Raw genomic sequence first — 22,793 nt, forward strand, 5'->3', positions numbered from 1 at the left:
ACAACATGCTAAAACATTCTGTATCAGAATTACACCACCCCTCACTGCTACTGGGTGCTTGATTTTTTTGTACAAATGTTGTGCTACTATCTTCTAGATGGATATCCGAGGAATGAAATTATATACAAATGGAAAAAGTCCTCTGTGGAAGTGGCAGATCCCAAATACTGGAGATTGTATCAATTTGCATTTGTAGGCTTACGTAATACAACAGATATCTCCCATACACAGTCCGGTAAGGAAACAACCACATTTATTTAAACTAGATATTTCTGGACTATGGATGCAAGTAGACATTGTTTTCTGTTTCCCCCTGTTTTCATCACATGCAACGCTGTTTCTGTCCCACTACAGCTCATCTTCTGTTAAAAACAGCACTATTTATCTCGATTCTGCTGCAACGAAATCACACAACTTACACAATCGATGTAACTGATTATATAAATTGAGTTGTGATGTTATTCCACCTCGTTCACTTCAGTGTAAAGGAAACAAAAATGCTAAGGGCAAAGGAGGAAGTATTGTTTGCAGACTGAAAACAACAACAACTAATACTGATTGTATTCACGGGATTGATTTCCATTCTGGATGTGGAATGAATAAGCTGATTTGGGCAGTTTCTACTCCTTTGTCCTTATTTGTCAGAATTCTTTGACATTCCTATTCTAGACTCATTTTTTGGTGGAAGATTTGTGTGTGTGTGTTTCCTACCTGTAACAACCTCAGAGTAATGTTTCAGACTCTGCTATTTTCACTCATATAGTAGAATGTGAAAATGAACCTTACTCAGTCTTTTCCCCCCAGACCAAAGCAGCTCTGGTCATCACGGAGTGCACTTCCCTCATACCTGTGTCTAGTTCCCACACTGCAGAGTGTTTGCCTCTTAGCAGTCCCTCCGGAGTCTTCCCATTGTGTGTCTCCAACCTTCCTCCATGGTGCTCTCTGCTGTGTTTGAGGAAGTAGCAAGAACCTAGAAGCAGTGTGCCATGCACCCCACCCCACTCACCCACTGCAGGCACCTCTGTGCAGTTTGGGTGCATCTGTGTCTTATTGGGTCAACAGGGAGGAAAGATCCCACCACATGGCACACCAACTACACACCCTTTCACAGTGGGTTTGATATTATACTAACTAGGTAAAGGTAAAGGGACCCCTGACCATTAGGTCCAGTCGTGACCGACTCTGGGGTTGCGGCGCTCATCTCGCTTTATTGGCCGAGGGAGCCAGCGTACAGCTTCCGGGTCATGTGGCCAGCATGACTAAGCTGCTTCTGGCGAACCAGAGCAGCGCACAGAAACGCCGTTTACCTTCCCGCCAGAGTGGTACCTATTTATCTACTTGCACTTTGACGTGCTTTCGAACTGCTAGGTTGGCAGGAACAGGGACTGAGCAATGGGAGCTCACCCCGTCACGGGGATTCGAACCGCCGACCTTCTGATCAGCATGCCCTAGGTTCAGCGGTTTAGACCACAGCGCCACCCGCGTCCCTTGTATTATACTAACTAGAGAAATTGTATTTCTCTATTATACTAACTAGAGAAATACAATTACTGTCACCTTCTTTGTTAGAAGCCAAATAGGCAAAGATTTAGTAATTTATTTTTAATAACCTATGGTTTTATTGAGTTTCCATGACACAGAAAACAATGAACAGAACCCCCATCATTCCTAAGAACAACAAGAAAATAATTAGTTTCCCTTCACCTCCCAGCTGCTCACTTTGACCTTCTGTGGCAATTAGAGCAAACATACAGTTCTCGACTTCTTTGGCTTCTCCTCGTCCACAGGCTTTGTGTCCACTGGTCTTCCATAAAACATTGAGGATATTTGATCAGAGAGCACTTCACCAGCAGCAAATTCCCATCCGCATTATAAGGTGTTCTTTTGGTGGGAGAGGGGAAGAGATAACAAGAGATCACTTGCAGGATATAACTGACCGAATTTCTTTTCTTTTCCTTGCAGGGGATTACGTTGTCATGACGATTTTCTTTGTTCTCAGTAGGCGTATGGGGTATTTTACCATTCAGACATACATTCCTTGCATATTGACGGTAGTCCTTTCCTGGGTCTCGTTCTGGATTAATAAAGATGCAGTGCCCGCGAGGACATCATTAGGTAGCTATTCTCTTTGCAGCCCCATCTTCATGTACGCTCCTGTATGTGGTGGCATGCATTAAAAAAAAATGTTTTTTAAAAATTATACCCTCTTTCTGTGGCGTAGAAAAATTCATGAACAAGAAAAGAACTGGCTACTTTTCCAGTCTGCCCCTCCAACCCCCACCCCATTGCTCACCTTCTAAGAGAACCTGAACTCTTGGCTCAGCTCTAGTAAAGGTAAAGGTAAAGAGACCCCTGACCGTTAGGTCCAGTCACAGACGACTCTGGGGTTGCGGCGCTCATCTCACTTTATAGGCCGACGGAGGCAGCGTACAGCTTCTGGGTCATGTGGCCAGCATGACTAAGCCGCTTCTGGCGAACCAGAGCAGCGCACGGAAACACCGTTTACCTTCCCGCTGGAGCGGTACCTATTGATGTACTTGCACTTTGACGTACTTTCGAACTGCTAGGTTGGCAGGAGCAGGGACTGAGCACAGTGGCGTAGCGTGGGGGGTGCAGGGGGGCCAGCCGCACCAGGCACAACATCTGGGGGGGCGCGCGCTCGCACTCGCAGCTCTCTGCCCCCTGCTAAAATCCACGGGTTAGGGGGCGCAAATTACTTGCCTTGCCCCAGGTGCTGACAACCCACACTACGCCACTGACTGAGCAACGGGAGCTCACCCCATCATGGGGATTCAAACCGCCGACCTTCTGATTGGCAAGCCCTAGGCTCTGTGGTTTAACCCACAGCGCCACCTGCGTCCCTCTCAGCTCTAGTAAATACACACAAAGACTTCCCACAAAGGCATCCATCTGGTATCATTTTAAAACAGGAGCCATGTAAGGCATATCTTGGAACATTTGGTGACAACTATATAGCTCTAGGTACCAAATTCTGTCTTCTGTCCCCTGCTTTCACCCCATTTGAGCTCCTTTGGACTTCCAAATTAAATAACTAAATGCAATAGTGATTTTAATTGTTAAATAGGTTGCTTTGTTGAGAAAACACCATGCGAACAGGGTTATCAGTCCATTGTGCTGTTTGAGAAAATGGTAAATGGAGGAATAGGCACACAATTAAGGTAAAATCTATATTTAGCTGCATTTTGTTTTTCAGCCACAAAGCCTTCCATAGTAAAGCATGATTAAAACTGTTATTAAAATACCCTTAAAACAAAGTACAAAACAACAAATGTAAAGAATAACCCAAAACCTATTCAGCAACTTTTTCTATAATGAACGAAATAGAAAAATTAGTGGGGTGAAAATGTCTTAAGAGATATATGCAACCTTAAAACATAAATATGAGTGCCGCTTTGATTATTCTGAGAAGTACCCAGAGTCTAAGTGTGTGTGTGTGTGTGTGTGTGTGTGTGTGTGTGTGTGTAAAAGGATGCCTGCAGTAACAGTGCTTTCATTTGCTTGCTTGCTTCTATTTCTATCCTGCTTTCCAGCCAGCAGCTTTGCAAAGTGACTGACCAAAATAATCCAGTTAAAACACTAAAAATATGTAACCAAAACCAGAATTGGTTTTTTTTAAAATAATTTTTATTAACTGGCCAATCACATCAAATTAAATCACATCACATAAATTCCAAATTACAAAGCCAAATTTTTAAATTTTGTTGGGGGAACCCATACTTCAAGATCCAAAGGGGGATTCAGATCATCTTCTTATTACTGCGTTAATGTCCAAAACAGTCCCAATCAGTCCAAACAAAATTCATAATTCTATCCAGTCTTATCTTGGTGTTTCCACATCATATCTTGTTCATATAATTTCTATTTTTCCTTTACGATCTCTTCTGTTAGTCTCCTTAAGCTGATAAGCAAAATAATAATCCTGTGTGGATTTCCTGTTCCTCCACTAAGTCCAGATGGTTTCCATATATCTCCTTTGTAGATAACATCGCTCTTTCCATCATAAATTTGGCATTTGTCGCTCTTAAGTCCCACCGAGAAGTTGATCCACGATATGTAAACAACTCTATTTCTCTCTTTCTCCTCCCAGACCCAAGAGCTCCAACAATGCCTCCCAAAATGGCGACGGCATTTTTAACTGCGTCATTCCAAAACTCTTAGCTTTCCAGCTTCATCTTGAAACATTGCTTTGGTTCGAAAGTTTATCTCCACACAGCCTTAAATCCACAGCTTAAGTCCTTAGTTCCAAAACCAGAATTGGATCTATATTTTCATGAGTTTGCATCCTTATAGATCTAAATTGTTATTGCCTTTGGTATCTACTTCACGCAAATGTTTCCATAGTTTAATCATCTCTAGAATATTAACACCTAACAGCATACAGTCATTCCTTGATTCTCGAACTTAATCCATTCCGGAAGTCTGTTTGATTCCCAAAACCATTCGAAAACCAAGGTAAGGCTTCCGATTGGCTGCAGGAGCTTCTTGCACTCAAGTGGAAGCCGTGTCGGATGTTCGGCCTCCGAAAAATGTTCGAAAACTGGAACACTTACTTCCGGGTTGGTGGCATTCGGAAATCGAATTTTTCGTCAACTAAGCCATTTGAGAACCAAGATATTACTGTAATCCTATGTGTGTCTACTTAGAAGTAAGTCTGACTGAGTTCCTAAGAACCTTATGAAGAGCCCTGCTAGATCAAACCAAAGGTCTATCTAGTCCAGCACTCACAGTGGCCAACCATATGTCCATGGGAAATTCACAACCAGGGCCTGCAAATGATATTCAGAGGCATTTCACTTCCAACATGGAGGTAAAGCACCACTATTCTGATGACTACTAGCCTTTGATAGTCTTATCCTCTCAGTGGGGGATTATTCCCAGGTCAAGTGGGTATTAGGTTATAGCCTAAGCATTGTTGTGAGTTCTCTTGGTGAAACCATTTCTGTTATTATATTTATTTTTTAACAGGCATCACCACTGTGTTGACCATGACCACGCTGAGTACAATTGCAAGGAAGTCCCTTCCCAAGGTTTCCTACATAACAGCAATGGACCTTTTTGTCTCTGTGTGTTTCATTTTTGTGTTTGCTGCACTGGTGGAGTATGGCACCTTGCATTATTTCACCAACAACAAAAAGGGGGCCAAAGAGAAAGACAAGAAATCAAAAAACAAGTCCTCAGTAAGTGTAAATAGCTAGAGAATTCTAGCATTTTTTATCTCCTCGGTCCTAACGTTTGATTATGAAGGAAATGTTTTGGGAGCAAGGTTGCGGACCTGACATTTTAGCAAACAACAATGCTGTGCTTTAACGTTTATAGCCAGGATCCTTGGGAATGCTTAAATAATGGTGTCGTAGGATAACCTGAATTCAGCCTACATCTTTAATTTGATACAATCCTTGGGCATAGCTGTCAACTTTCAGATTTGAAAATAAGGGATCGGCAGTCTCGAAAATAAGGGATCAGCAGCCTCACTTGTCCCGGGGACAGTCTACGGGATATCTAACAATCTGGGGTAGAAGCAGGAAGCAGCGGGAAAAGGCACTGGAATGAGGGAATTTCCCACAAAAAAAGGGAAGGTTGACAGCTATGTCCTTGGGTTGTATGATGCTGGATAATATCATAGCCAGAAATTCCATTCCGTGACCAAGCAGAAGGGAAGAATTTAGCAGGAATAAAGGACAGGTACATAGTCCTCCCAGTTCTCATACTGCATGGGGAGTAGGAAAAATCGAGGTCAGATTTACTCTAAGGCAGGGATGGGGAAACCTGTGGCCGTCCAGGTATTATTGGACTCCAACTCCCATATTTCTGGCTGGGCTTCGCAGGAGTGAAACACAACAACCAAAGGGCTGCATGTTCCCCAACCATGCTCTAATGGGATCTCTTCACATCCCAGGATGGATTGTGCCAAGCACTCTGTACCATAAAGCTGAGTGAAAATGGACTCCCAAATTCTACATCCTTGATTGCAAGGATGGGGGTGGTTGGGGCCAAGCCCATTACTTTCTTCTGTATCATTAAAACAGTTTAAAAAACTTTATTATTGATATCAAAATTTACAAAGGAAAACCCAAATTAATCTCGTTTACAAATTCAATACTGACAATAACTGTATTTAAAATATCACCCATTCTTACAAAATTCAGAACAATTCATATTAGCCCATTTCTCTCCCTTCTTTCTAATTTTTTTTTTTAACTTGGTAATGTTTTAATCCAAACCCCACTTGCTGCTTAACAGTCTTCCTGGAGTGGTGGGGCCATCTCCATTTCTGCAACCCTACCAAGCACGCCAGACAGGAAGGAAGGAAGACGGAGGTGGCGAAGGCCAATCACGAGTAGACTCAGTGCAGTCATGTGACGGCAGTGGAGCTGGCTCAGGACCCACCAACTCCTAGGCTGACTCAACCCCTCCGTTTGTTTGTTTTATCCTGACAAGCAAACGCCTCAGCATTAGTTCCCATAGCAATGACAGCACCATCTACCGGGTATACATTTTGCTTCTTCGGTTAGCAAAACACCTCCATCTGTTCATGCAATTTTGTTTGCAACAACAACAACAAACTCAAATTATCCATGAATCAGCAGTTTGCTTAGTTACGGGAGAGATAGCCATAGCACGGGTTTGTCTCTGTTTATGTCTTTGTAATTATATCAAAATAATATTATTGTATTTTAGTGTTTTGTTGGAAGCCGCCCAGAGTGGCTGGGGAAACCCAGCCAGATGGGCGGCGTATAAATAATAAATTATTATTATTATAAATTATTATGTGTTCTATAGTGAGTCAAATAGCAAAGATGGAAAAACGCTCACCCACTGGTGGAGGAAGAGCGGGGCGGGGGAGCGCACCGGCCCTGGCACCACGATCCTGATGGGGTGCCATCGTGGCTGCTCCCCCTGCAGGTGATGTGCCATGCCCCTGGGATGCGCGCCAGCCATGCCCCCACTTGCTCTCCGCCCCCGGTGCCAGAGCATGAAGCTCCGCCACTGCACTCTCCTCTTTTTCTGACTCCAAGGTGACTATCAGCCCATTGGATGGTGCAAAAAGAACTGTGCTATTAGGCCAACTGTATTCATGTCTGTCCATTTCCCACCCTGGAAAAAAACTGCCCTGAGGGAGGAATTCAGTGCGAATATAGCAGAACAATATTCCTGCTCCATGATTACAGTCATGGGATTTTTGTCTATCACATGACGGTATATGTTTTGACTCCACAGAGTGGGAAGTGACGGAGACAGGATGTTTGTGTCACTGTGTTCCCTGAAGTGGGACTATTGTCCTTTGTTCTTTTTCTCTTTGCTGTCTGATGCTAGAGAGAGAGGGAGCCATGTTGCAGTGCTCTGTGTGTGTTTATATGTAAATAAAGTAGATTAGCCAAAATGCTGAGTTGCTGAGGTCGGTTACGTGAACTGCGCAAACTCTGCAGATCCCTAAGTGTCCTAGTGGCGGTTGGCATCGGTCGCTGTGATGTTTGGGCTGAAGAAAGCTTTTGAAGCTCCCGAACGAAAAACCAGGAGGGAGAGAACATGCCAGTCGGGCATGTGTCTCTGCCAGGGTCCTACTCAAGTGTAGGCCGAGATCCTGACAGTTCACTGTGGTGTCAGTACATGAGCTGGTATTTGGTCATTGCAAATGCAAGTGGAAAAGTTGTTCCACCAGGCTATGATCCCAGGTGCCTGCTCTGTTTTCTGTGGTCCTGCATGGTGCCCATTTTCTATATAGGCTGTGCACACACTCCCATTTACTCCCGTGTGCTCCCCAGGGCTGGCTCAAGATGTTTTGCTGCCTGAGGCAAATGGCACCCTTCCTCTAGGTACAAACAGAAGCCAACTGGACTTCTAGTTGACTCTTACTCCAATTCCGGTGAAAGGACAGTGTCTTCCACTGCAGTTGGGGACAGGAGGCTAGCGTAGGGGGTATAGGGCAGACTACATAGCACTCCCACCTCCATCCAGTCCCCGCGCCTCAGCATCTGCTGCCTGAGGCAGCTGCTTCACTCTGCTTCATCATAGGGCTGGCCCCATTGCTCCCAGCACTGACTTGGGAAGCTGTGTACACGTGGCATTAGTCACAATCCACATTCATCCTGTCGTTTCTTGTGAACTACTGCATTTTAATGCTTTCCTACTCAAAAACCGGCCTTGACCCAAATGGAGAACTGCTCATTGGCTAAAGCCATCACCATCCCATCTCCACCCAGTGATGCAGATATATAGTGGACAACTTACAATCATTTCCAACTATGCTCCTGTGTACAATAAGGTGCAAATGTAGTTTCAAACACAGTGAAGAAAAAGGACCTCACTGCATGTTAAGTTGCGAATGTGTACAGAGACATCTTTTTCAAAATCCGGTTGGTACCAGGCTGGGTCTGGGGAGAGCCCTCTGTGTTAAGGGGTACAAACTAGAACAGGTGTTGGAGCTGGTAGTTTTGGTCAATACAGTGGTACCTCGGGTTACATACGTTTCAGGTTACACACTCCTCTAACCCAGAAATAGTGCTTCAGGTTAAGAACTTTGCTTCAGGATGAGAACAGAAATTGTGCTCTGGTGGCGCAGCGGCAGCAGAAGGCCCCATTAGCTAAAGTGGTGCTTCAGGTTAAGAACAGTTTCAGGTTAAGAACAGACCTCCAGAATGAATTAAGTACTTAACCAGAGGTAAGGTAAAGGTAAAGGTACCCCTGCCCGTGCGGGCCAGTCATGTCCGACTCTAGGGTTGTGCGCTCATCTCACTTAAGAGGCCGGGAGCCAGCGCTGTCCGGAGACACTTCCGGGTCATGTGGCCAGCGTGACGAAGCTGCTCTGGCAAGCCAGCACCAGCGCAGCACACGGAAACGCCATTTACCTTCCCGCTATAAAGCGGTACCTATTTATCTACTTGCATTTAAGAGTGCTTTCGAACTGCTAGGTGGGCAGGAGCTGGGACCGAAAGACGGGAGCTCATCCCGCCGCGGGGATTCGAACCGCCGACCATACGATTGGCAAGTCCTAGGCACTGTGGTTTTACCCACAGTGCCACCCGCGTCCCTCATAACCAGAGGTACCACTGTATAAAAGCAGAGCCCAGCGACAGTTTTGGAGAGACATCTTCAGTTCTTTTCTAAGAATGCAATGACAGGTGATTGCTGAATATTGTGCTACATACATTTTGCATATAGCACAGAATTTTGAAGCTGGCTTTCAGTTTTTGCATGCCGTGCAACCTTGCTTAGTGAGATAGAAATCTCAGGTAAATGTATATCAATACTTGGCAGTCACACACTTGCACATAATTATGTTCACTTCCACCATTGATTTCCGTGGTACTAAATTTCCCATAAGGTTGCCACTAGGAGCCAAAACATAATAAGCACTCTAGATTTTTCCTTCTCTTTGTCTATATGCACTTCAGCTAGAGAGTAATGAAGAACCCATGCTTCTTCCAGTCCTCTAATCATTTTGATATTGTTTGAAATTTGTCACAGGGTACCTGGGTGATGTTCTGTAGTCATTTTGTTATGTTTGGAGAGAGCTCCTTTTTTTATACTACTGTCTCAGTCACTCTAAATAACAATTACCATTCGTCTCTTCAATTATTTTGAACTTCAAAAGAGACCAGTGCACAGAAACATGAACATTTAATAATCCCCAGAGGGTAAACATGCTAAAATATTAATATGGAGCATATCATTAAGCAATATATAAATTTAGCCCTCTCCTATAAATAAATAAGAAGTTACTTTTCGTTACTATGATGTTGAGATTTTTTAAAAAAAAAATATGGAAATTCCCAAGCACCATAATAAAGGATCACTGAACTGGAATCACAAGGACTGCAAAGAGCTTTCTGAAATGGAAGAATGGCTAAGTTAAGAATTAGGAAAGAAAGCATCGTCTCATATTTAATTCACTGTGCATTATATCAAACCTTAATGCTGAAACCAATCTTTACAGCAGCTTGAATTCACCACATTTTCACTTTCCGGATGGAGGGTTGTATCTAAGCTCCAGTACACCTACTGAATTTAATGGACCTACATTGCTCATGCCTTCTAATTTCAACAGAACAAAAATAATAATAATAATAATAATAATAATAATAATAATAATAGTGTCACGAAGAGTTGGACACAACTAAATGACTAAACAATAATAATAATAAAGTGATAAAACATCAGACATTAAAAACTTCCCTAAACAGGGCTGCCTTCAGATATCTTCTAAATGTCAGGTAGTTGTTTATTTCCTTGACATCTGAAGGGAGGGCGTTCCACAGGGCGGGTGCCACTACCAAGAAGGCCCTCTGCCTGGTTCCCTGTAACCTCACTTCTCACAGTGAGGGAACCGCCAGAAGGCCCTCGGCGCTGGACCTCAGTGTCCAGGCTGAGCGATGGGGGTGGAGACGCTCCTTCAGGTATACTGGACCGAGGCTGCTTAGGGCTTTAAAGGTCAGCACCAACACTTTGAATTGTGCTTGGAAACATCCTGTGAGCCAATGTAGGTCTTTCAGGACTGGTGTTATATGGTCTCAGCAGCTACACCCAGTCACCAGTCTAGCTGCCACATTACTCATTAATATGAGTAAGGCTAATGTTGAACACAACCCTGTGTGTGTATTCGTTGCTGGTAATTTTTAAATTATTGCCAAAGCAAACACCTATTCTTTCATTGCTTACTTGTTATCTGGACAGCTGCCCAAAATAGCAGAATCTGACGGATGCCTACCACAGAAAAAGAAATATCCCAGTTCTGATTTGTGCATTATTTCATGCACAGATAGCTCCCTGCACAAGCTGGAAGAGCAGCTTCCAGGTCCCCTCTGTGCCATCAGTGTAGTGGAGAATTGTTTTATGACAGTCCTTAGGTGTTTCCCCCTAATTTTTTTTTGTAGTTCTGAAAACCTTTGGGTTATCCCAAGCTTACTGATATGTCTCCCTTGTGCATGGATAGTACCACTTTTGCCACATTGAGAGAGAGAACTGAGATTGCTATCAGTATATATGATAATTCCATGGAAATAATAGCATTTATACAATGAAATAATGGCAGCAATAAGAGCTCCTTTAATGCTTTTTATTAAAAAAAAACTTGCATAAATTGTACAGGTACAGTTAACTAATATGGCCATTTGGTAGTAGATGAATTATACCCATCTTTGATGCCACCTTTTTCCCGCAATGCTTACGGTTCAATTAAGGAGATTAGATTCTTTCTACTGGAAATATATCGTTTAGTAACCAATATGTCAGAAATGTGTCCCATCCAAAACTTTTTATTTCTTCACACAAAGAGGAAATTATCTGCCTGCTGTATTAAAATGTGTTTAAGCACTGCATTTTAACAACACTGCAGATGGTAATTGGCTCAGTTAGATCCTAAACACTACCAAGAATGCTGAAAAAGCAGCTTGTATGAAAATACCTATTTAAAATTTAATCATATAATTTCAGTAAATTTGAGTAGCTCTAATGGTTGCTGGACTATTTCAGCTCCATTCCTGGGTTGTGAACAGGCTTTGAAGACCTTCATTCTGAGACACGGCACTATCTCTGGAAAGTCAACATTTCACAAACTCTTGAGTCTAATAACATTGTAACTTGAGTTATTAGGCTCCATATTATTTGATTCTTATCCTTGCATTTATATTACCCTATAATCTCATGTATACCTTGAGTTTCATGATGGAAGAAAAGTAGGATGTAAACACACTTAAATTAAACAAATACATCTTTAGCATTAACCTTCCATTATTCTAGCATTTGGTCTTTCGACATGCGTATTGGATAGTGAACTTAACCACATACTTATCTCTCTAAAAAGTCTTACCCTTGAGCCTGTTAGGACCTATTAAAACTGCACTGTTTTGCAGATCTTGTTACTTAAGATTTTTGTTGTGAGCAAGGTCCCTTGCATCCCACTTCATTCTCTACTGGAACTAATTTATATTTATATTATTTATATTTATATTATTTATATTTATATTTATATTTATATTTATATTTATATTTATATTTATATTTATATTTATATTTATATTTATATTTATATTTATATTTATATTTATGGGTTTCCCCAGCCAGTCTAGGCGGCTTTCAACATAGCATTAAAAACAGAATAAAACTTCAAACATTAAAAACTTCCCTAAACAGGGCTGCCTTCATATCTCTTCTACAAGTCAGATAGTTGTTTATTTCTTTGACATCTGATGTGTCTACAGTAAAATGTGCCTACAGCAAACTATTTTAGGCATGCATAATGCTCCTCCTTGGACATTTAAATATATGAACTGTAGTGATACTGCTAAGTTCAGAAACAATGCATCATCCACATTAGGAAGATAGCACTGAAGATTTAGTCAAAACATGAAGAAGATAATGATAAATAATGGCTTGGAGGACAAATGATGAAAGCAGAGCTGCTTAATTGCTGGGAAACAAGCCCAGGTTTCCCCACGGAGTGTTCATTTGACACATTGTTTACTGCTGTGCGCTGACATATGTACATTTAGGTGTACACCAAACAGGGGTGGCGTGTTCCATTTCACTGCTTGAGACCACACCTGCCACCACCTGCTGCCGCTACTGCCACCTTCTGCCACTCACTCTGCTTCATCCACCGCTGACAGAGAAGTGCCATCGACACTGATTTCGGGTCAGATCACACCAACTTCAGGTGAGATCTCACCTTGTCTGAAATCGGCACCATTGTTGGCACTGCTTCTCCACCACTGGTGGAAGTGGTGGCACAAGCAGGGTGCTCATGGGAGTGGCATCTCAAGGGTTTCTGTTCCCTGAGGCAGCAGGCCCTCCCTGTCTAATGGCTGGGCCAACTTAGACACCAAAAAACATAATGTGTGATGTGTTAGCAGAGTCGCTTGAATAACAGAGTCCAGAGAGAAAAGAAGCTGATAATAAAATTCATAACTTTAATAATAATAATAACAACAACAACAATAATAATAATTTTATTTATATCCCAGCCTCCCCAGGCGAAGCTGGGCTCAGAGCGGCTAACAACAATAAAAGTAGCACAGTTTACATAAAATCACAATCAATTAATTGAAATGCATTCCAAGATCAATTCATTCTAAAATCAATTCAAAATCAAATTAATGGCAACCATTGGGATAGAGTTCTATGAGGATTATCGAAGGAGGGGGTCAGACTGTGCATTAGCCAAAGGCCTGGTGGAACAGCTCTGTCTTGCAGGACCTGCGGGAAAATGTCAAGTCCCACAGGGCCCTAGTCTCTTGTGACAGAGCATTCCACCAGATCGGAGCCATGGCCAAAAAAGCCCTGCCTCTGGTTGAGGCCAGCCTAACCTCCCTGTGGCCCGGGATCTCCAAGATGTTTTTATTTAAAGATGTCCCCCCATTGGGACATACCAGGAGTAGTGGATGAAGCAATGCATCATTTGAGGAGAAATAAAACAGAGGAGAAAGGAACATGACCAGGACATTGGAATAATTGACTAACCCTTGCTCTCAATGAGGAGTTTGAAGGTGAATTAAGTGGGGGTAGAGAGGTAGGGGAGTGGTGACTCCTAACAGAGAGTGGGTTTGAGAAGTTCATCTCTTCTTTTCTCCTCTCTCCATTGAACCTGACGGGCTTTTAACTAGTTCTTAAAAGCCGATCCTTAGCCTGTTATCATTTTCTTTAGACTCCTGCACTTCCTGTCCGCCCTGGATCAACGTTAATTCCAATCAACAATCTCCGTCACCTTCAAGAACATCATGGCAATTATGGATATGAGTGCCTTGAAGGGAAAGACTGCACCAGCTTCTTTTGTTGCTTTGACGACTGCCGCACAGGATCATGGAGAGAAGGACGAATACACATCCGCGTGGCCAAAATTGACTCCTATTCCCGGATCTTCTTTCCCACGGCCTTCGCTTTGTTCAACCTTGTCTACTGGATTGGTTACCTTTACCTATAAATGCCAGATATTTGACAATCTTGAAAAAAGGGATAACTGACACTCTGAAACACATCGCAGTAAATAAGATTAAAAGGTTAAAGCCCAGCGTATCATTTCATTTTGTTTTTATGTTGACATTTCAAGATGCGGAAATGAAATTGAGAAAATGTTGACTAGAACTTTTCTATCTTGACCATTTACAAAGCTGGTTGAAAACCCGTTTGGAAAGTTGGGTTTTTTAATGTTTTCCATCATTTTTGCACTACAAAGATCCGTGGTTTAAAAACCAGACTAGGAATTTCCTTATAATTTGTTTAGAGAGAACAATAATTGTTTGAAGTGCATAATTTTGTTGCAGCTCTTACACCAAAGCTGACAAAGCCTTAGGAAACCAAGACTACTCTGAAGAAAGATTTAGTCAACAGCTTATGTTCACAGAGTAATTGGATTTAAGCCCATTTAAGCCCACTGACAAATAAATCACTTTAATGTGATGAAGTCAGCTCAAACCAGTTCATCCTGCTCAGACCAACTTTTGGATAGGGCTGAAAAATGACACTGAAGACCAAACTACATGTGATTCTGTGGGGGTAATTCATGATCGTATTCCCTGGTGTATTTGTATTTAACCTTTAAAAGCAGCCCTGGAGATTGGCATCATTGGAATTGGGTTGCTATTAGATGGGGAAAGGAAGAATCTGTATCTGTATTGCAGATATCCTTCAACTCCATCAGGGCCATTCAGAGTCTGAGAGAGAATCCCACTGGGAAATGCTCAGGTTTTAAATAAGAGGTTGGAAAATTCATTCTTGGATCTCCCACATATAGTTTGGCCTTGCTAACTGACCAGCCCTCTCACGTTTTTAGCTCTCTGTTCCTCTGTGTAATATTGTTTCATATGGAAATATGTTGGACCAAGAACAAGATATTCAGAACAAGAGATGAGAGCAGCATGGAACCAGCATTTACATCAAATCATGATACTTCTGGGTGCTTTCTGCCCTATATTTATTTATTTCATAAAATTTATATGCCACTTGATTGTAGGGGGGGAGCTCAAAGTGGTTTATATGTCACATTTGTTACATGTTTTCCTTAAAAAAAAAAGTCTACTTGTCATCACTTTTGAGAGACTCCTGCCACAGAACACAACATCCCAGAAAAGACCCCTCCTCCCAGCTGTCTTTGGTATAAACTGAAGTGCACCAGAAATCCAAGATCTGTGTTACTTTTAAGTGGTGTTGTCGCTGCTTCTCTTTGGTCACGTCACATGAGGAAGCAGAAAGCAGCAGAATAATGCCTCAAAAGGTGCACTTAAAACAAGTTTTTTTCCCCAGGCCCGATACTTTTTGTGTAAGCTCACTCGTCTTCATGGGCAACCGAAATGTGGAATCGCGTCAGCTCAAGCAAATTCTTTATGCTATTCGCCACATCTTCAAGAACACTGGAATCGAGGAGATCACATAGGGTGGGATATCACAATCTTGCTTCCCATTAGCATTGTCCCTCCCAGAGGTCTGGGCAGCACTAATGTGATATATAACCCCATTGTTAGCTTCTCCCAAGTGATGCCATCAGTTCCAGTCATGCCACAGAGCAGGACCATGCAGAGGTGGCAAATACATTTGGAAACATAAGAACCATGAGATTTGGACACACGAGACAGATGATGAAATGCTATTCTTAGGAAAAGTTATATGTCATATTATAGTTGGAGTGTTGGAAATCACTAGAAGTTACTAGAAAACCCCTCATACAAATCCATAGATGAGAGATATTGTCTCCCTCAGATGTAAAAATGACTTGGCCAGCCTTGGACGTCATGCATCTTAACTTGGCGATGGGAGAGTGGTTCACTTTTTCATCTGTAGAAGCAAAATGTCTTAGGCCGCCCTGTCAAGGTACAATCTACATTGAAATGCAGAAAACTACAGAGATGAGATTTCTTTAAAGTCATCTCATGGGCTCCAGTTTGAGCTGAGATGTGGACCGGAAAGTTAAAGATAGATGCAAAGAGCTCCTTTAATAATTATTTACATGTAAGGATGTTCTAGAAGAGGAGGAGCAGAAATTACCACAGGACGTTGCCACAGCTTGCCCTATGCTTGTTGTGTTGTGATTGACTAGTTGCCCTGGGCTCACCATTGTATGGCAAACACCAACCACCAGATTTGTTAGGTTTTAAAACTTTTTGTAAAGGCTTTTAGAACAGTTCCTTTTAGGAAAACAGAGTATTCTCATGACAGATTTCCTGTCAGTCACTTGGAGCCATGCCGCTGTCAATTGTGGTTCGGCCTGCACAACACCACTTGGCTCTGGAGAGATTAATCATGTCAGCTTCTCAGCAACTATGGGTTACAGAATGTGATACTCTTCGATCCTACAAAGGCTCCCAGTTTCAGTTTGCTCATTAATCTGAGCATTTTGGGAACTCTGTTTCTACATCTGGCTACAGACCCATTGGTGCCTTTTTGGCTTTACATCTTTTGAGCCTCCTGGCTTTTCCTTTGCCTCGTTCCATTTTCCCTCACCTTGTTTTGCCTGTGGCTTGACTAGAACTGGATCTGATGACAGAACAAAGGTGTGTTTCATACAGGTACACTGCCTCCACCACAGCTGCCTATATCCTAAAACAAATCCCGTCATACAGAATCTAGGTATGACAGTTGTAACTATTTGTGATGTATCTAAATGTGGGACACAAAATGGCCAACTGGCGATGGTGTAAATAAATAAAAAAATCAGATAGCCTCCAGCGTATTCTATGAAGTCACACACCTTGTCCCACAAGCGACCTTGTCAACGAGAATCACTTACTGGCATTACACTTCATGTCATTGCCTGAGCAAGCATTTCGTTTGCTGTAAAAAAACACCCAGCCCTAAACTCAGGGACAGGCTGTGAATGTGTTTGAGAAAGCTATGACTGGTCATGGCCCAATGGCAAATGTCTACTGTGGGTTTTGAGATGTATGCTTTCCCTTCACATTTTATGTCTGCTGTGGAAGACAGGTGGACTTGAAATGCCCTAAATGGTCTTCTAAGACAATCTGGCAAACATCCGTGGAATATTTGGCTGGGAAAAAGAAAACGGTTAAAATGTGCAGGAAAATAGCTTAAGTACATCTCTTTGCTTCTAGAGTCATTCAACAATTACTTCTTGGTTTAATGTTTTGTAATAAAATGGTCTGATGTGCTAGTGTTTTGTGACTAGTCCATTATCTGTCTGAAGTGACTGAAAAAATATCGATGTTCGAAATTCTCTAGCTGTATATAGGCAGAGAATTGTATGGTTTTCCTATTCTTCCTGGTGGAGAGTTCTGTGAACTCATTGTCTTCAGTATTCCTTAACCTACAGAGACTGATCTAATAAAATATACCACTTTACCTCTTCTGATTTGCTATCTATATTATGATGCGCTCAGATAATTTGCAGGAGTAATGGCAGCTGCAAAGCCACTGGCAGTTAAATATCAGAAAATACCGAGATTTTATTGGCTGCTGTTGAATTAGCTGCTCAGGTGCTGGAGAGGGAGAAGGCAAAAGGACGCAGAAGAGAAACAGGCTTCCGAGGCCTAGGAAAAGGAGCTGATGGGCACCTAAGTAACTGGATGCAGGTCCATGGAAGTTGAAGTGGGAGCACAAGACAGAAGAGCTGAGCAAGGAGTGGTCTACAGGAATGAAAACAAGGGCAACAGCCATAGCTTGGTGGTAGAGGATCTGCTTTGCATGCAATAGGTCCCAGGTCCAATCCATAGCTGTCAACTTTTTCCTTTTCTTGCGAGGAATCCTATTCGGAATAAAGGAATTTCCCTTATAAAGGGAAATGTTGACAGCTATGGTTCAATTCCCAGCATCTCCACGTAGGACTGGCAGAAAACCCTGCCTGAGACTTTGTATAACACTTTCCTATGTTCCTATGGTCAGAAAAGTCCAAGAGGAGAGATGAGCAGGACCAGGTCCGGGAGTGGTAGGTAGCAGAAGGCTGCAATTCATAAATCAATCAGCCAGATCTTCTTCTCCGGGCCTTCAGCACCCGTTTAATGCAATACATCCTTAAGTATCTTCATAGAAAGCATTTACAATAGATGGATCAGCCTATTCAAATATTTAATTGGAAGTTTTGAGATAGATTTTATTTGATTTGCTCCTTTTATTAAAAACATTTTTTAAAGTCACAGTATTACTGCAAATGTTCCACTTTGGTCTCTGTAGTCTGTAATAATTGCTTCTGATAATGTAATGTGTATCCTTTCTGATTAACTGGGCCATTAACTTGCTGCCACATAGATCTAGGGCTTAACCAAACTGTTTGAATAATGTTTTCGTTGGAAGCTGCCCAGAGTGGCTGGGGCAACCCAGTAAGATGGGCAGGGGTACAATTATATTATTATTATTATTATTATTATTATTATTATTATTAATGCTACTACTACTAATACTACTATTATCTTCTGATAATTTTGGAGCAACGCCTGTAAAATTATTCATTGACATTTCTCTCTGTTATATGTTTGTTTGCTATCAGTGTAGTCAAATCCAATAGGCTCCGAATTACCACAGAAATCCTTAACTAGGGATGACCATACTTCAAATCCCTAAATGACCGTATCATTACGTATCACAGATTGGGAGTGGGGTGGGAAGCTGAGAGAAAAGTCTATCCAGTAGGGCCACTGCTCAGGTGAAATGTGTGTCAGATACTTTCCGGCACATTCACATTACACAGCAACAGACAATAGTAATTCTTTCTTGGCTGCAAACCCTGGGAAGGATGATTCTTTGCGGAGGGCTAGATTGTAATAACTGGGGGGGGGGGGTGCGGGTGGCGCTGGTGTCTAAAGCGCTGAGCCTCTTGGGCTTGCCAATTGGAAGGTCAGCAGTTTGAATCCCTGTGATGGGGTGAGCTCCTGTTGCTCTGTCCCAGCTCCTGCCAACCTAGCAGTTCAAAAGCATGCCAATGCAAGTAGATAAATAGGTACCGCTGTGGTGGGAAGGTAAATTGCATTTCCATGCACTCTGGTTTCCATCGCGGTGTCCCGTTGCACCAGAAGCTGTTTAGTCCTGCTGGCCACATGACCCGGAAAGCTATCTGTGGACAAATGCCAGCTCCCTCAGCTTGAAAGCGAGATGAGCGTCGCAACCCCATAGTCACCTTTGACTGGACTTAACTGTCCAGGGGTCCTTTACCTTTATCTATAATAACTCAGAGTTTTCAAGAACTTGGGACCAAGGACCACCTTACCTTGTATGCCGCTGCCCAGTCAATTTGATCCTCCAAAAGGGCAATTTTACTAGTGCTGTATGCTTCTGAGGGTTGTCTTATGTCCCCTAACACCATGGCTTTTAGGTGGCTGCTGAAACACATCTCTTCATCTAGACCTTCATCTAGACTTTACTATGAAGCGGCAGCTTTCTGCTGGCTGAAAGAATGGCTACTTCTTGAAAACACAGACATTTTGGATTTGGAAGGTTTTAATAACATTTTTGGGTGGCATGCATATTTGTGGTATGACAAGGTTAAAGCACATAAAAGTTTCAAAAATCATATTGTCAGAAAAGCACTATTAAATGTCTGGGTCAGATATAAAGACTTGCTGGAAAATAAAACTCCAAGGTGGCTGTCGCCAATGGAAGCTAAGGCAGTTAAAAAGTTAAATATGGAGTCCAAGTGGCCAAGATACTGGGAAATTTTGGAAAAGGAAGGGGACAAATTGAGATTGCAGAGTTTTGAGAAATTAAAAGGGAAGGTGAGAGACTGGTTGCACTATCATCAAATAAATGAAGCGTTTAAACTGGACAGTAAAATTGGCTTCCAGGTGGAAAAATCAAAATTGGAGACAGAACTGTTAGAACCCAGTACTAAGAATTTGTCCAAAATGTACATTTTGCTGCTGAAATGGAATACACAAGATGAAACGGTTAAATCGGTCATGATTAAATGGGCTCAGGACATTGGTCATAATATCTTGTTTGCTGATTGGGAAAAGTTGTGGACCACCGGGATGAAATTTACGGCATGTAATGCCTTAAGAGAAAACATTATGAAAATGATATATAGGTGGTACATAACCCCAGTCAAGCTTGCAAAGATTTACCATTTGCCTGACAATAAATGTTGGAAATGTAAAGAAACTGAAGGTACATTTTTTCATCTTTGGTGGACTTGCCCGAAGATTAAGGCATTCTGGGAAATGATCTATAATGAACTTAAAAAGGTATTTAAATATACTTTCCCCAAGAAACCAGAGGCCTTTCTCTTGGGTATTGTCGGCCAAGGGGTGTTAAAGACGGATATAACTTTCTTTATGTATGCTACAACAGCAGCTAGAATACTCATTGCGAAGTACTGGAAGACGCAAGAACTACCCACACTGGAAGAATGGCAGATGAAGGTGATAGACTATATGGGCTTGGCAGAAATGACGAGCAGAATCCGAAACCAGGGAAGAGAAGCAGCGCAAGAAGAATGGAAAAAATTCAAGGACTATTTAAAGAAATATTACAAAGTTAATGAAAGTTAGAATGATGTTGGACTGGAAAGTAAATGGTTACTATTAGTAATGGTTAAGACAAGGAGAATAAGGAAGAATAGTCTAAATTTAAATTAAAATAAGGGAAGATTTGCTGAACAATCGATAAGAATTTGGAATACAGAAAGGGGAGGCATGAGGAAGTCGGGGAAGATAGGATATGAAATTAGGATATGAAATGATACATGTTTTTTTTGTTTTTTTTTTGTTTTTGTATGTTTATGTTTGTTGTATTGTGTTTATATCGAAAAATAAAAATATTATAAAAAAAAAAGACCTTCTCTGAGGGGTGCTGGTCTACCAAGCTGCAATGCACTTTTACTTCCTTTATTAATATAATGTTATTGTTAATTTTATGCTGTTTCCTGGCTGCCATGATATTTGGTCCTTCAGTGTTGGTGGTATAGAAAAGTTAAATAAATGAATGATTAAATAAACAAGCAGCCCCGCCCCCAAATTACTATTCCCCGCATTCTTCGCAGAAAGCCATAGCAACTGAAGTTGTATAACAGGGCTGGGGAACCAGTGGCCCTTCATATGTGGCTGGGGTGGGGTGGGGAAAATCCCATTGTTTCTAACCATTGGCCATGTTGCCTGGGGCTGATGGGAGTTTGAATTCATAACATCTTTAGGTCCACAGATTCCAACATGTTCTATGTAGTGCAGATCAGTCCTTGACCACTAGGTAAGGTCTGCCGTCATCATTTTAGTAGCACAGAGTTCAATGGTAGAATTTGGGAGGTGATATGGAGGAGCCCAACCTTTTGTTGGAAGATGCAGACAAGCCAAGGCTACTTCATCTTCATTTGGCACTTCTCTGTGATTTCTTTCCCTTCTATTTGGTTGTGAGGTGCCAGTGACTGAATTAGAGAAATTCAACCCTTGGGTCAGATTTGGGAATGGGGGCAAGGGCTGCGGAAGGAAGGGGGAGTAATAGAAAGTTGCCTCCCAGTGCCCCTTCATGGAAGCCTCCACTGGATCAAAGAGCTTCTATGAATGGTTGCAATTGGGGGGGGACCAATGGCTGAAATGTTTTGATTTGAAAAGACAGCTAAATTGATCTTTTAATCTATTCCTTGATGATACCTGATGGGTGCTTATTTTTATATGTTTTGTTACAAATATTGTGTATGTGTGTTTTAAATTTTATTTCCCCTCACTGATTATTTGCGGGGGCCGGGGTTATTGGGTTGTTCTTGTTTTTATATTGATTATGTATTTTATGTTTTTATCCTGAGAGCTGTGGCTATAGGGCGGTATATAAATTTAATTAATAATAATAATGAAATAATTGGCAGGAAAGTGGAAGAAGAACTGTCTCTAAATTCTGTAAAACACTGGGGTGGCATATTAAAGCAGTTCTGGCTGCTTGGCTTATAAATACACAGTGCTTCAGTCTGTTGACAAAAGTTTTCTTTGTACCTCATTTGTTTCCTGGAGAAATAATTTCGGCTCTTCCTAGTACTGTGAGTGTAGACACAAATGGGAATGCAATGAACCGTAGTTTGGCAGGTAACAAATGTATTACTTGAACCTGCAATGGCTTTCCTTTTTTTCATCTGCCTGCAAACCATTTCCCTGGGTATGAGAAACTCTCACAGAAACTTCCCCAAATCCGGCAAGCAAGGAGTGAGAAGATTGAGCGGTTGGTGTTTCTGGGTTTTAAGTCTTACTGCCCCAGCAAATAAACGTTCAGGACAAATGTTCAGTGAATGTATTGTTCCACCATTAGAACACCAATCAAGTGTTCCACTCTCAACATCAAAAGGTTTGTAGATATCATGGCGGGTTCTACATCAGTAAGTGTGGGAGACGGCTTAGGTTTCGTAGCACCATTTTATTGAGGAATACGCTAGAGGCTAGACACCTGAAATGGCATTTTCCACCATCCTTTATAAGGTTTATGAAAAGCAGTGAGAGATTTTACTTTCTTGGGCTCCATGATCACTGCAGATGGTGACAGCAGCCATGAAATTAAAAGATGCTTGCTTCTTGGGAGAAAAGCAATGACAAACCTAGACAGCATCTTAAAAAGCAGAGACATCACCTTGCCAACAAAGGTCTGTATAGTTAAAGCTATGATTTTCCCATTAGTGATGTATGGAAGTGAGAGCTGAACCATAAAGAAGGCTGATCACCGAAGAATTGATGCTTTTGAATTATGGTGCTGGAGGAGACTCTTGAGAGTCCCATGGACTGCAAGAAGATCAAACCTCTCCATTCTGAAGGAAATCAGCCCTGAGTGCTCACTGGAAGCACAGATCCTGAAGCTAAGGCGCCAATACTTTGGCCACCTCATGAGAAGACTCCCTGGAAAAGACCCTGATGTTGGGAAAGATGGAG

The 22,793-nt window shown here is 42.0% G+C and overlaps 1 protein-coding gene across 5 annotated transcripts in view; it reads left to right on the forward strand.

Annotated features, from left to right (window-relative positions):
* Nucleotides 1-17,304, forward strand: part of GABRG1 (gamma-aminobutyric acid type A receptor subunit gamma1) — a 69,315-nt gene extending 52,011 nt beyond the window's left edge. For all 5 annotated transcript variants that reach the window (XM_083630614.1, XM_083630615.1, XM_083630613.1 and 2 more), the window contains 4 exons: nt 98-235; nt 1,963-2,115; nt 4,987-5,198; nt 13,661-17,304. In XM_083630614.1, coding sequence (XP_083486740.1) covers nt 98-235; nt 1,963-2,115; nt 4,987-5,198; nt 13,661-13,936 — 779 coding nt within the window. In that variant the 3' untranslated portion in view covers nt 13,937-17,304. The remainder of the gene's footprint in view (nt 1-97; nt 236-1,962; nt 2,116-4,986; nt 5,199-13,660) is intronic.
* The last annotated feature ends 5,489 nt before the right edge of the window (nt 17,305-22,793 follow it).

Source organism: Podarcis filfolensis (genome assembly GCF_964270895.1).
Source record: "Podarcis filfolensis genome assembly, chromosome: 9".
NCBI lineage: Eukaryota > Metazoa > Chordata > Lepidosauria > Squamata > Lacertidae > Podarcis > Podarcis filfolensis.